The sequence below is a fragment of the Eublepharis macularius genome, chromosome 1 (genome assembly GCF_028583425.1).
Source record: "Eublepharis macularius isolate TG4126 chromosome 1, MPM_Emac_v1.0, whole genome shotgun sequence".
Classification (NCBI taxonomy): Eukaryota; Metazoa; Chordata; class Lepidosauria; order Squamata; family Eublepharidae; genus Eublepharis; species Eublepharis macularius.
The window spans coordinates 96851028-96866624 of record NC_072790.1 but is presented as its reverse complement, the minus strand read 5'-3'; the positions used below and the strand labels follow the sequence as shown (position 1 = coordinate 96866624).

At 43.5% G+C, this 15597-nt stretch overlaps 1 protein-coding gene across 1 annotated transcript in view; it reads right to left on the bottom strand.

Moving 5' to 3' along the window:
* The window catches only part of SOBP (sine oculis binding protein homolog), a 255682-nt gene that overhangs the window by 213082 nt on the left and 27003 nt on the right, over window positions 1–15597 (bottom strand). The window contains exon 3 of the mRNA XM_055000153.1: window positions 14183–14368. Coding sequence (XP_054856128.1) covers window positions 14183–14368 — 186 coding nt within the window. The remainder of the gene's footprint in view (window positions 1–14182; window positions 14369–15597) is intronic.

Here is a 15597-nt window from a genome sequence, read left to right as displayed (position 1 = left end):
CAGGCAGTATGAGCTATACACAGTATAGACCACAGTCCCGAACCCTTTACCCAGGTAACTTTCTGAACCATTTTGTTTCAGTACAACCCTATCACCTATGTACAAAAGTCCTCTTGAATAAGTCAGTTTTGCATAGTTTGTAGAAGTCAGAAGTTGAAAGAAAGCTTTTTGCAGCTGTATTAACATTAACTTGCATCTGCAGTAGTAATGTTGGAACCAGAATAAGACCAAGGCTCTTAACTGGATCAGCAAGGATCAGCTGAACTCCATCAAAAGTGGGGAGCACAGGATCCTTCAAGATCTCTGCCTTCCCAACCAGCATAACTTCTGTCTTTCCAGAGCTTAATTTTTATTTTTGTTTATTTATTTGCTTTATTTATGTCCTGCCTGTTCTTCCTAATGGGAACTCAAGATGGCTTACCTCATTCTACTCTCTTCCATTTCATCCTCAAACCAACCCTGTAAAGTAGGATAGGCTGAAGAGAGTGACTGGCACAAGGTCACCCAGCAAGCTTCCATGGCAGCGCAGGGATCCAAACCTCGGTCTCCCAGATCCTGGTCCAACATTCTAACCACTATATCACACTGAATCTCAGTTTCAATTTGTTCTTAACCAATTAACCACAGCAGGCAGGCAGCAGCTCAGGACCTCTACTGTGTCACCAGGAGATATAATCAGCATATTGACAATAACCAACCCAAAACTATGAATGATTTGTCCAGATGTGCACTGATTAAAGCTATAGCTGAGTAAAGCTGTATATTCTGGAAACATTTACAAAATAAAGCAACAAAAAATCTTCATCCTCACCAATAGAGGTGGGCACAGTCCGCATAACGGACCTAATTTCGTCACGAACTTACCCAGTTCGTGCTTCGCGAACACGCGGGCTGTGGGCTTGTGTTTTTCTCACGAAAGCGCCGAACATTGGGGCTTTCTGTCCGTGTGTCCGTTGGCCCGTCATGCCAGGATTCCCGCTCAAACAATTTCCTAGGCAACGGTGGAGTCACCTTCCCCGTTTGGAACACACCAATCTTAGCCCAGGAAACCTTGATTGGCAGCTCTGTCAGCCAAACAGAGATCACCAGCCTTTCTGCATAAAAGACAAAGCACCCGAAGCTCTGCTCCATTTTGCTGGCGCGGGGACGCGAGTTAGCTTCTAAGCTTAGCAACTGCTTGCTGTGGGGAAGTTTTTTTTGTGTGTGTGAGAGCGCGGCTTGTGCCTTAGGACTTTGGGGCTTCTGGTGCAAGAGAGCTTTCTCTTTTCTCCATTCCTGTTTAATTTTTTTCTCCTCCTTTCTATTCTAGAGCACTTTTTAAAAAATCCTTTTACTGCACTATCGGGTTACTCTGATTTCTTTCTGCGTTTTGAGTCCTTGGGTTCTTCTCGGGCTTAATCCCCCCTCCCCTCCTAAATCTCTTCCTTTTTTCTGGGTTGCCAGTGGGTTCTATTGTGCTCTGACGCCACCCCACTCACAGACCCACAGTGGGTGCAAGGCAGCTTTGGGCGTTGTCTGCTTGAGTTCTTGCCTTCATTCCCCCACGTTCTTTTTTGGCTGCTGATGAGATGCAAGGGGAGGAAGACTGCTATTAGGCTCTGTGAAACACCCACTCTCTGATGACCGGCAGCACGTTTTGGGGGGCTCTCACTGCTTCACTCCTTTCAAAGCCCTTTTAGTGGGTGACTTGGGGGGACATTTCCAGCCTGGATTTTGAGGTGCAGGGCAGTTTGCTGTTGGCCTCTGTGAAACACCTACTCTCTGGTGACCGGCAGCTTGCTCTGGGGGGGGGGCTCTCTGCTTCACTCCTTTCAAAGCCTTTCACTCCCTAAATAGTGGGTGACTTAGGGGGACATTTCCAGCCTGGCTTTTGAGGTGCAGGGGGGAGACTGCTGCTGGCCTCTGTGAAACACCCACTCTTTGATGACTGGCAGCTTGCTTTGGGGGCTCTCTCTGCTTGATATCTTTCTAAGCCTTTCACTCCCTAAATAGTGGGTGACTTGGGGGGACATTTCCTGCCTGGCTTTTGAGGTGCAGGGCAGGCTGCTACTAGCCTCTGTGAAACACCTACTCTCTGGTGACCGGCAGCTCGCTTTGGGGGGCTCTCTCTGCTGCACTGCTTCCTAAGCCCTTCACTCCCTAAATAGTGGGTGACTTGGGGGGACATTTCCTGCCTGGCTTTTGAGGTGCAAGGGGGAGACTGCTACTGGCCTCTGTGAAACACCCACCCTAGAACCACTGGCAGCAGGTTTTGGGGGGCTCTGTCTGCTTCACTTCTTTCTAAGCCTTTTTCACTCCCTAAATAGTGGGTGAGTTGGGGGGATATTTCCAGCCTGGCTTTTGAGGTGCAAAGGGAAGACTGCTACTGGCCTCTGTGAAACACCCACCCTAGAACCACTGGCAGCAGGTTTTGGGGGGCTCTGTCTGCTTCACTTCTTTCTAAGCCTTTTTCACTCCCTAAATAGTGGATTTGTATTTTTATATCGATGAAACAGTGTAAGGCACATGATGACTGAGCTTTACAAACATATATTATCCTCCTCCCGACGACAAGCCCTGTCCCTGGCACCTTCTAAGTACCTCCTCTTTTTCTTGATATGATTTGTATGCTGACAAAACAGTCTAAAGCACATGATGAGCTTCCTTGATGGACTGCATCACGTTCGGTGAAGTGGGTTTCATCGGTGACCGTCCTGCTCTTGCGAGCGCAAGGGCCCCTCTGAGGGTCAATCCCCAAAGTCCAGTGAGAAGTAGGACAGTGGCCCAGGTCAGCTTGCTTGATAGCAAGCAAGCTGACACACCACGTCACTAAGGTGGGACTCGTCCACTGCCCAAAGAGGCTCCCTCTGAACAGGGTAGCATAAGTTTCCTTCCCTCAAGGTGTGGAAGACATCCTTTCCATCCCTCCCATGCCTTCCATTCCAGCAAGGGGTCTTTGAATTGCTACATGATCCTGTTGCGGAGTTGGCTTTCACTCAAGTACATCCTTTCATTTCCCATCATGGAGAGTTGGTCTCCCCGCCCCCGGGGAGGGCATCTCTTGTTGATGCAGCCCCATGTAGGTGGGTTTTGTGGGCAGCCACCTCTCCTGGACAGGAGCACAAGTCTCTCTCCTTCCCCCAAGGGTGGGTAAGGGTCAGTCAGAATAGGGGAGGGGAAGTTGTTGTTTGTCTCTTTGGAAAAGTGATAATCGAGGAGCGTTACATGAGAACCTTTGGTGGGGAAAGTCGACTGAAGTGAAAATCTGTGGGAAAACCAAGGCCTTTTCTGACTCGAACTGGTTCTCGAACCGGTTCTCGAACCGGGCCTGGTCCGTTAAAAGTTTGTGGACCATGGTTCATGGAAGCCCACGAACCCCAAACTGGCGGTCCGTAGGCAAATGCTGGTCCGTGCCCATCTCTACTCACCAACCCCTTGCAGTTCTTTGAGAAAGTGACCAAACATGAAGGTAAGGGTGACCCAGCAGACATTATATACTTAGACTTTCAAAAGGCTTTTGACCAGATGTCACAACAAAAGACTTCTAAGTAAGCTTAACAGTCAGGGAATACAAGGATGGGTCATTTTATGGAATAAGAATGAAAGGAAGCAGAGAGTAGGAATAAATTGACAGTTTTTGCAATGGAGGGAATTAAGCAGTGGGTCTCACAAGGATCAATATTAGGGCCAGTGCTATTTAATTTGTTTATAAACTATCTGGAACTGGAGGTGAGCAGTGTAGTGGTCAAGTTTGCAGGTGACATAAAATTATTCAGGATGGTACAAAACAAAGAGATGCAGGAGAACCTACACAAATTTCTTAAGTGGGGAACATGTAGAAAATGAAGGTAATCACGTTAAAACAAAAAATCCTAACTTTAAGTATATGCTAATAGGGTCTGAATTTGCTGAAATCATGAAGAAAATATACCTCCGGATCAATAGAGGTTAGCTCAATAAAAATGTCAACACAGCTTGCCACAGCAGTGAAAAAGGCAAACTTGATGCTAGGTATTATTAGGAAAGGGATTGAAAATAAAGCCACCAAATAAAACATCCAGTATTATAATGTCCCATGCAGATCTATGCTGCGCGGACTCATTTGGAACACTTTATTCAGGGTACAAAAGATGTTTATTATGTATAGCTAAAGGCCACTACAAACAGAGTGAATTAAAAGGAAAAAAATAAATATCAACACTTAAAGAACCAAAAGTAAACATTCTCAAGTAAAAACATGGAACTTCGGATGCAACTTTTGCCCATATTTTCCTAGTTGCCGAAACAAACAACAGCACTCTGTATGATATGAACAGGTTGACATCCAAATAAGGAAAATCTCTGTAGAATAGAATATAAGGGGATAAATCCTCCAGAACTGAAACACCACATATACAAAAGCATGACGTAAATGGTTTTCAGGAATAGCAACTGTCAAGCAAAGATGCTGGCATAGTCTGAAACCAGACAGATGTAAGTACTATTCTGAGATTATGGTGCTGGTAAAACAGGAAGCTCTGGCATGGTCCCTTTCAAATAGTTTATACCAGGATGAAAATTTGGAGCTGAAGACTGATTGTTTGAGGCGGCATCATATTTGAACACCCAATCAAATATTGGTGCTGTCCTGAGGGACACCATGGGAATAATCTGAGATGGAATATAGATGGAAAATATCATTATAACAAGCTACTCAGGCAGCATCTGAGCAACAGTCTTCCCGTGTCACGTGGGATACTTTCGTCAAATAAGAGCAGAACTTCCAGCCCAGCCAGCAGTTCCAGAAGGATACCATGGCTGATGGTATAAAAAGCTGCTGAGAGGTCCAGAAGAATCAACAGAGATGTACTTGCTGTCATTTTTTCAGTGGAAGTCATTAGTCAGAGCAACCAAGGCCCTTTGTATACCAAAGCCAGGCCTGAAACAAAATTGAAATGGATCTGTCTCCTCCAAGACTGCCTGAAGCTGTGTAGCTGCTATCTGCTTAAGCAACTTGCCCAAAAATGGAATATTAGCCGCTGGGTGTTAGTTATTTAGGCCATTTGGGTTCAGGGACGCCTTCTTCAGGGAGGGATCTCACAGTCACTTCTTTTGAAGCAGACAGAACGACTACATTTTGCAAAGAGGCATTAATTGCCTCTTGGATCCAGTCAACCAACCCAGCTTGGCATGATACTATTAGCTATGAGGGGAAAGGGTCAAGACTAGACATAGGCACGAACCACAAAAAAACTGAACCGTGATTCGTAGTTCATGGCATTTTCACAAACCAGGAACCACAAACTCCCACGAACTGGGGCAAGTTCACAAACCAGTTTGTGGTTCGTGGTTCGTTGGGTTTAAATGCCCCTTTCTGGCCACTTAGCAGTGGCAGAGAAAGGGGCATTTAAACCCCCGGATCAGCTGCTTGTCAGGGAGATCCCAGCAGCAGGGAAATGGCCATTTAAACTGTGAGTGGGGCTTGGCTGGCTGGCCGGGAGTTCCCAGACGGCTAGCCAAACCCTACAGTTTAAATGGCCATTTCCCCACTGCTCTGAGCTGGGAACTCCTGGCTGGCCAACCAAGCCCCACCCACTCTCTAAATGGCCATTTCCCTGCCACTCAGAGAGGTGGGGAAATGGCCATTTAAACTGGGCCCCATTTAAAGAGCAGGTGAGGCTTGGCTGGTTGGCCGGGAACTCCTGGCCGGGCAGCCAAGCCCCGCTGTTTAAATGATCAGCTGCTTGTTGGGGATCTCCCAGACAAGCAGCTGATCAGTGAGTTTAAATGCCCCTTTCCCTGCTGCTTTGCAGCAACAGGGAAAGGGGCATTGCTGTTTTAAAACAAACCAAACGCACCAGTACACCAGTTCATGGAAGTTCGTGGAAACGAAGTTCGTGCAAACGAGTTTCCACGAACTGGGCTGGTTTGTGGGTTTTTTTGGTTCGTATTCAGGTTCATGCCCATCTCTAGTCAAGACTGAAGGGGTGCACATTTAGAAGGACCTTTTCTACTTCACCGGGCCTCACCAAGTCAGTGTGCTCTAGTCATCTATACAACTCAGACCAGACTGCAGTCTAATAACATGCCGAGATTGAACCATTTCAACTGTGGTGTCTAAATCATGGCATATGCAAGCACTTTTTTCTGCAAAATGCATTGCAAAGGAATCAGAATAGGTTGGTTTGTTTTCTGGGTCAAATACTCTGGGTTTTGTGATAAAAGTCCCTTTACAACCCAGAAAAGCTCCACCAGATGGCATTATGCAAATACAATGGTGACAGAAAAACACATTTGCTTCGCTGTCATCACTGCCACAGAGTAAAGATGAAAATGTGCTCTTACTGGTGTTCAGTCACATTACTTAGAATTTTTTCCCATTTGGACTCTAACAGTCTGCCCAACTGTTAGTAAACCAAGCAGCATTCCGCACTCCATGGAAGGAAAGAAGGCACTCAGGGACAACCATGTCCACACCCAGATCATGTCCATATTCCTCAGATCAACCAGGCCTGCAGCAGGAGTGCCACACTTGCAGGCCAGAAAAGTCTCAAGAAACATCAGGATCCCCTCTGAATCAATCAACCTCCTTGGACAGATTATCCTAATTGACCCCCATCCTTATGTAGCTTATGATGCAGTAAAGTTAGTTAGTCTTAAAGGTGCTACTGGACTCTTTGCAATTATTTTCAATGAGCTCTTGTACAAAAGGAAGTGCTCACAGCTCAAATAAAGTTTTGGTGCATAAAGCCCTTCTTTAAAGTGCCACAAGCCTCCTACTTATTAGCACATATTCTTGCCCTAGCAATAGCAAAACATTGTAGCAGCCAAATCGTATGATTTTATTTATTTACTCTATTTACATATTCACACCTCACTTTTCTCCTCAATGGGGACCAGGGGTGTGTACCCCCCCCCATCAAAAAAAAATTGGGAAAAAATCTGGAATTGCCAGAATCTGGTATTTAACTTACTTTGGTATGCTCCATAAAGATTCAGAGCATACTGAAGTGAGGGGTAGCAAAGGGGCATTTAAACCCCAGCCAGCTGGATCAGCTGCTTTGCAGCAGCATGGAAAGGGGCATTGAAACCCTTTGACCCAAAGCTTCCCAAAACAATACCAATCGCTTCAGGAAGCTTTGATTCTGGGCCCGATTCTGAAGTCCCAAAACATTGCGAATCGGGTCTGATTCCGGTACTTCTCCATGAATCCGAAACCCGAATCGCACACCCCTAGTGGGGACCCTAGTGGCTTAAAACATTTGCCCCTTTTGCATTTTATCCTCACAACCACCCTGTAAAGACAATGAGGCGGAGTGTGAGTGGCCCAAGGTCACTTAACAAGCTTCTCATGCAAAATGAGGATGTGAACCTCGGTCTTTCAGATTAGGAACACCGCAACCACGATACAACAATAATAAGAGGCATTTTACAGATACACGAAAACTAAGTAGTTAATTTTAAGCAGATTTGCAGTGCTGATATTTTTGCTCTGAGAATGCCACTGTTATTTCACAACAATAGCAAAAAATATGAATCTGAAAGACTGCCAATAGGACTGAGGGATTAACAATGAAGCCCTAAATAGATTTACTCCAGTCTAAACCCATTGAAATCAACCCTAGATGGAAAGCTAATCTTTTGGTAAAAGTGCAACTTTCCAGTTTATTTTAAAGCACTTATTTTGAGAACCCCCGCTTCCATGAATTTTTTGTTCATGAGTTAAGAAACCAGATTTTAAAGAAAAACTCAAAAATATCAGCACACACGGACATATAGTGCCCAGTTTAAGCCTGTAAATGTACATGTACTGGTTTTAAAGAGTTGAAAACTCCCCTCCTGTGTACCAAATCTTCTACAGATCATTGTGCCTATCCAATAAAGAAGATTCACATTCACAGCAGATGTGTTACAAGATTTTTGCTCCATCTTGGTTAACTGCCTAATTCCCTCCCCCCCCCCCAAAAAAAAAACAAAACACAAAAATCATGGGAAAAACACTCAGGAAAGCAGGACCAACAAATGAAAACAAATGTGTTTAAGTGAAGGGGAAAACCATGCAGTTAAGATATGAAGCTGGGACACAAACCCAGTGCAGAAAAGCCCACCGTCACCATCCTTACTTTGGAAACCATGCAGACACATTTGATGAAGACATATTTGGTTACTTATAAACAGGGATTCAAATTTTATCTAACTTAATTTCTGCAATCTCTACCATTGTCATTTTTCTACATTGCACAAACATTCTCCTCATCAAAATGTATCATTAGGATAGCTTCCTACCACTATACTAAGTTCCATACAGAAATTAAAAAGACAGCCCTGCCCACAAGTATACAGTATAACAAGGCAAACATGAAACGTACAGGGAATTGGGAAGGAAGGGGTTAATATGCCAAATGCAAATAGGAACAATGACATCGGAAAGGCAAGAAAGGATAGATATGAGAAGGAACCAGTTGTGTTGAGGACAGAGGAATATTCCACATCTACGGAGTAGGAAAGGGGATGGGAGGCCTCATTCAAGAATAGCACATTGGGTTCTGACAGAAAGTTACTTTTTGATTAATAAAGAATCTGAGAAACAGAACAAGGAAAAAGTAAGGAAGAGTGATTGCAAAGACCAGAAGTAATAAGAGACGCTTACACTGTCCAAATAAGATGAGCCAATATAAGGAAATATAAAAAGAAGAAAACAATCATGACAGGAAAAAAATGAGCAGAGTTTAGCACGAATACTAAGGCATGCAAGGAACATGCAAGAAACACCAAAAGAAGGATATTGTAACAATAGGGTTGCCAGATCCCTTGAGTCTCCTGGTGGGGGATTGGAAGCCTGGCACTTACCCACTGAAGCAAGGCTCATTTCGAGGGGGAACGCGCCAGAACACAGTTCCGGCAGTTCCCCAAAGAGGTCACATGTCAGGTAGCCCTGCCCACCTGACTCTCGGCCATTTTGGGCCCGTTTCAGCCTGGATTGGGGCCGAAACAGCCCAGATTGGGCCTCTGATGAGTGGTGGATCACTCTCCCACTCAGCAGCAGCCCGATCCTGACCATTTTGGGCCCCTTTTCAGCCATTTTCAGCCCCTTTTTGCCATTTTGGACCCAATTTCGGCCCTGAATGGCCAGGATTGGGTCCAGAACAGCCAGGATAGGTGATGTCAGGGGGTGTGGCATATGCAAATCAGTTATGCCCTTGGTGATGGCAAGGGGCGTGGCATATGCTAATGAGTTCTGCTAAAGAGTTCTGCTAAAGAGTTCCTCCAGCTCTTTTTCTACGAAATGACCCCTGCTCTGAAGTCTTCCGTGTATCTCCTCACATGCGAGCTCCTGGCATGCATGATGATGTCACTTCTGGGAAGTGACGTCTTCACACGGGTCAAAAGGTGGCCCGGCATGTGCTCCCACACTTGTCAAAGGGCTGAATGTAGATCAAGCATTTCCAGTCTGTTGGCCTTTTTTTTTTTCATATGTGTTGACATATTCTTGTTAAGATTTTGATGGCTAAAGACTTACTTTTAAAAAAATGAAAGTTGGGAATGAAGAGAACCCAATGCACAGACTGTTACAACAATATAATGACATTCAATTGCTGATTCAAAACAAAACTGAAAAGGTCCTGTTGTGGTGTAGGGAATGACCATTGCTCAGGGACAGGGGCAGAGAAACAAAAGGGAAACCTGCCATGTGAAAGCCTCATTGCCACTGTATTGTATCAGTAGCTGGAGCAGAAATAGGAAAGCTATACAAGCCTGTCCCCATGTGGAAAACTGGATAAACAAATGCGGAAAAAAGTATAAACAAATAATTCCAAATTCTACACTTCTTTGAAATTTTAAAGGCAACATGGAGCCACTGAAACCTCCCAACATCCAGGGGTTACTTTCCTCTGCCAACTGCTTTCCTCCCAATCTGGCTCACTTCAGGAACTGGACTTTGGTTGAGATAACAGATTTCACAGACAGAAGCTGCAGGTAGAAAATGTTCTATGTGCCCCTCTGATTCTTAAAAGCAGAGACCCAGTCTTCTGTTTCTATACAGCTGAACTGTTAGCAGTTAGACCTCCTTCCCCATGCTAAAAGAGCAGTATATGGATATGCAGAGCTGGATCGACGGGGGGGCAGGGGGGGTAGACTTCCCCCGGCACCACCAAAGAGGGGCTGCCGGGCGTAGCTGCCAGCCCCAGGAGCACACGGGTGGTAGGACAGGGGGCATGCTTGGCGCACGCCCCCTGTCCTGTGGGGCGGGCAAAAGGCAGCACGGGTGGCTGGGAGGCCACCCGCACCATTTGCACGTGCACAAGTGGCCTGTCTTCGGTTGCCCTGGGCGCCGGCAACCATAGATCCGGCCCTGTGAATATGAAATATCATAAACCCCTTGCAATAAGTCTTGGACATTGCTCCTCCACAGACCTCCTCTTCTCTCCAAAACTGATCATTGTCACCCTTCCTCCAACACTGCTTTCCCATTTCTTCATTCTCTTCTTAGTTAGCTCTGTGTGTATGCTATGCATGTTTTCTGTATGCTTGCCTTTTATTCCTCTGTTAATAAAGAAACCCTTCCAGAAGAAGGGTTTATTTGAGAGTTCTCTAAGGGAACAATCCCCATATACATAGGTGGAGAATCCCAATTAGCCTCTCTCACTATGTCTCATTTAATGCTAATTCCCCCAACAAATTAAGGAGATTTATTTGGGTATCAGAGACTCATCCAAATTCCAGCAGTTGAACCTGGCATTGTCATAAAAACATAAGAAGAGCCCTGCTGGATCAGACCAGTAGTCCATCTAGACCAACAGCCTTCGTCGCACTATGGCCACTGAGGATGCCAGAGAAGAGGGCTTCACCAAGTACAGACCAAGGGAGGAAAGGTGAGGAAAGTAGATTTATTCCAATATGCTGCCTCTATGCATTTTGCTGTCTTCAAAGGAGTTTATAAAACTATCAGTTAAACATACGCCATTAAAAACAGAACTAAAAAAATATAAAATACACTACGGACGACCAGTTACTCTGGAAGGCCAAAAGCAGGACATAGAAGCTGAGGCTTTCCCCTGATGATGCCTCTTGGCACTGGTATTCTTGACTTTATTGCATCTGAATGTGGAGTTTTCTTTAGTCAATATGGCTTGTAGCCACTGATAGACAGAGCCTTTTCAGCCTCCCCCTCCTTTTAGGATTGGGAGGTGAATCTGTCTAATCCCATTTCAAAGTCATTTATGGCAGTGGCCTTCACCAGTGGTAGTGGAAAGTGCCATCAAGTCATAGTTGACTTATGGTAACCCCTGCTGGGTTTTACAAGGCAAAAGGCTAACAGAGGTATTTTGCTGTTGCCTGCCTTGGCAACCTTAGTCTTCTCTGGAAGCTTCCCAAACAATTACTAACCAAGGCTGACTCTGCTTAGCTTCTGAGATATGATGAGATTGGGCTTGCCTGGGCTATCCAGGCCAGGGTATGATCTTTACTACAGGCAGCAAATTCCACTCGTTGAGTAAAGAAGTATTTCCTTTTGGGCTGTCCTGAATCTACTGCCCATCAACTTCATTGGCAGTTATATACACAAGTTCTATTATTTTGGGAAAGGGAGAAAGGGTTCTCTTTGTCCACTCTACCTCCCATACATAATTTTATAAACATCTATCATGTCCCCCACCCTGAGTTGTCTCTTTTCTAAACTGAAAAGTTCCAGACTCTTCAGTCTTTCCTGATAGGAAAGGTGCTCCAATGCCTTATTCATCTTGGTTACCCTCTTCTATACTTTTTCCAGATCTGCAATATCCTTTTTGAGATATGGTCACCAAAACTGCACACAGTATTCCAAATGAGGCTGCACCATAAATCTATACAGGACCATTATAATATAGAGGCAATATAATATTGGCTTTTTAGTTTCAACCCAATCCTTATAATCTGTAGCATAGAGATTGCCTTTTTCAATGATGTGACACACGGGGTAAACATTTTCATTCAGCTATTCACTACAACCTCAAGGTATCTTTCCCTTTCAGTTTCAGCAAGTTCAGACCACATTAGCATTTACTTTAAAGTTTTTGTTCCCGTGTACATCACCTTACACTTCCTTACATTGAACTTCATTTGCCACATTGTTGCCCACTCACCCAATTTGTGGAGACCTTCCTGGAGCTCTTCAGTTGGCCTTGGTTTTGTGTCATCTGCAAACTTGGCCACTGCACTGCTAACCCCCAGATCCAGATCATTTATGAACACATTAAATAGCACTGGCTCCAATACATCCTTGGGGAACCCCACTGCTTACTTCCCTCTGCTTTGAGAACTGTCCATTTCTTCTTACTTGCTTTCTGTTGTTCCTATTCTTGCTTCTTGTTGTTTAACCAATTTTTAATCCATAATAGGACCTGTCCTTGTATCCCATGACTGCTAAATTTACTTAAGAGTCTTTGGTGAGGCACCTTGTCAAAAGCCTTTGGAAGTCCAAGTATATAACATCTACCAAGCCACCATTATTTACATGCTTGTTTACTGTCTCAAAGAACTCCAAAAGTTTGGTGGCAGGACTTCCCTCTGCAGAAGCCATTCTGATTTTCCCTTAGCATGCTTAATGATTCAATCTTTGATTACAGTTTCTACTAATTTGCCTGGGACAGATGTTAGACTAACTGGCCTGCAATTTCCTGGTTCTCCAGGGACCCCTTTTTAAAAATCGGTTCTTTTTGCTATTCTCCAGTCTCCTGGTATAGTGGCTGATTTTAAGTGACAAGTTATATATACTGGTTAGTTAGTCACATGTACATTGCATGTAAGAGTGGTCTTCAACTGTGTCTAGGGAATTCTATATTCCACTCTGTATCCATGGGATTGCGAAAGAATTGGTATACATATAGATGATTGCGTTCTAAACTCTTTAGTCATTATTTAGCAATATTCCTTGCTGTATGTTGAGCCTGTATTAGGTCTATTTCTGCCTTCAGTTAACAGAGTACAACAAAACTCCCATTGACTTAAACAGATACACAGTTGAGTCTGCTGTTATATAAATTCAACAATTATTGCAGTGTGCACAACAGTAAATAATAACATAGCAATTAAACACCCTAGTGCAGCCATAACGTTACTTTTGCAGATTATGAAAAAAACAGCACCCAGTGCTCATGAATCATACCTCATATAAACCTTGAAGAATGCTGCAGTAACAGAATTGCTCATGATGAATGCCATAAAAATATAAAATGTTTCAGAATAATCTCCCCATGGTATATTTGATCATATAAAGTCCCTCAGAGACAATACACAAGCATTTCAGTAGGAACTGAAAGACTATTTCCCAAGATGTGTTTGTCAACATGCTAGACATAGAATATTAAGCATATTTCTGGGATTGTTAAAATACATACTTGGATTTAAAACTTAACAGACTTCACTTAAATTGTGTAAATAATTCCAGCACACTGCTTGTTACACTGTTCTACTATTATACTCCATTAAACTTCACTTTGAAGGGAATAAGGCTTATTTATACCCATGGGTCAGTTCAATGGTTAGGTTGTTAAAGCATAGATTCGTTTACATCATCCAGATGCTTTGGAATATGCAGGACATTATAATTCCTCATACAGTTACGAAAAAGTTAAAATGTTTGCCATTTCCCTTTTTCTAGAACCAATGAGTGCACTGGAGCACTTATACAACTCAGATGCCTTGTCAACCTATATTCTGGTTTTCAAAAGTCAAACAGTCTCATAACTATGAATTCTATGAATTAGCTTTCAAAACAACTTTTCCTCGAAACAAACATTTCATCACATTTAGCTTTTATGTCAAAGTGCTATATTGAATAGAAAAGCTACATCTAGTAGAATTTTAGGTTCTAAAAAACTCATAAAAGAACAAAACCCTTCTTGGTGTCTCAAACTGGCAAACCTGGGTAGATGTATCCACTCCAAATTAAGCAATTTTAGACATAACTAATTTGACTGGAAGAATTAACTCTATGCTTATGTATCTCTCATTCAAACTGGTATGTCCTCAAAGTGCTTAACTTTGTTAGATCATGCATATTTACAACAACAACATATTTAAAAACACATTTTAAAAATGGTTTTTATCCTCCTGCCATGCTACAGTAATATAATTAATTATTTACAGCTGTAAGTAGAACATTTTATGAGGAAACTTTACCTAACAAGAACAGAACTGATGAGGTTGTTGCAATATTTCAAAGTCTAAAAATAATAAGTTTTACCTGCTGGTGGCTTTATGAAAGGTGGTGGAATTAATGGTACAATTATGGGTACATTCCCATGATCCTTAGACCCTGCTGGTGACTCTGAGAGTCCATTTCCTGTTGTAAGCCCTGGATAGCTTGTGTTTACATTGTATGATGAGATAACACTGTCTTCATGTAATTTTGTTTTTGGCAAAGAATTTTCTGTAAAAGAAAAAAAAGATACAATATATGAAAACTATCTATTTTCACGTTGTATTTGGGGCCAGTTCACATGATTGCTGGCCTGCAGCTATATCTTCTTTGACCAAGACTGGATGTGTATGGGGTCTACAATGTACTTACCCAAAAGTGCGCTTAGTGATACCATACCCAAGAGTCTTGTGGAATCACAGTAGAACTCTCATTCAATTTCATTGCTTTGAAAATGCAATCTGGGATTTAAGCCCTGCAAGAGCTAAGCCACATACTTCCTGATAGTATACAATTTCAGACTAACTGCTGTTCCCAAAACAAAAATTTAACTATAAAAACAATTTCACTAAAAAGTCACAGTGAAATTATAGCCAATAATAACAGTGTTCACAAGAATTATTTTTCAAGAGGTTCTCTTTTCTTTAAAATAGCTTGAAATACATGATACATCCATTGACTTCAACATTTTATGGATAAATAGAGAAAATGAAATGACTGATGCGAAACATATCTGTCTCTATATAGCAAAGTTTCTTTGAGATGAAGAACTAAGGTGGCATTAATGAGGGAAAGATTATCTGTAGAGGCAAAAGCATATCCCCATTATTACAAATGCAGAAGGACCCTGCGGATTTTGTTTGGAAACAAAAGCCTGCTCCTTTTAAAAGACCTTGTAAAACTGATCTTATGCCATGATACTGATATCTCAGCATTCCATGTTATTATCCCTACGTCCCCAACCATCGGCAGTCAATGACATCTGGTACTGAAATAAAGAAAACAATGACATCAAATCATGAATTAGATATTTGTGTCCGGGGTCTGGGGCTCAGCCCCCAGACTTGCCAGAAGAAGGGGATGGGAGGCAGCTGAGGGACAGCTACCCAGACACACCAACAGACACCCAGGACCAGAACAGGCTGACAACAAAGTGGGAAAGAGAGACACCCCAGCCTCAGGAGGGCAGAGCAACACTCAAGCCACAGAGAGTCAGGCAGGGCAAATGGAAGCCAACTATCCCCACCCTTCGGTGGGAGGCCCAAGGGACAGGCCTGGAGAATGAGGACCACCAGGAAGGGAACAGCTCCAAGAAAGAAGGCTCAGAAAGCAAGGGCAGTCAGCCAGTAAGCCAGCCAGCAACCTTACCGACAAGGGAGGGAAGGCAGCCAGAGCAACACAGGGCCATACCCCAGACTGCAGGCTGGATAGAAGGGAATAACAGAGGTCAGCTGAGGCTG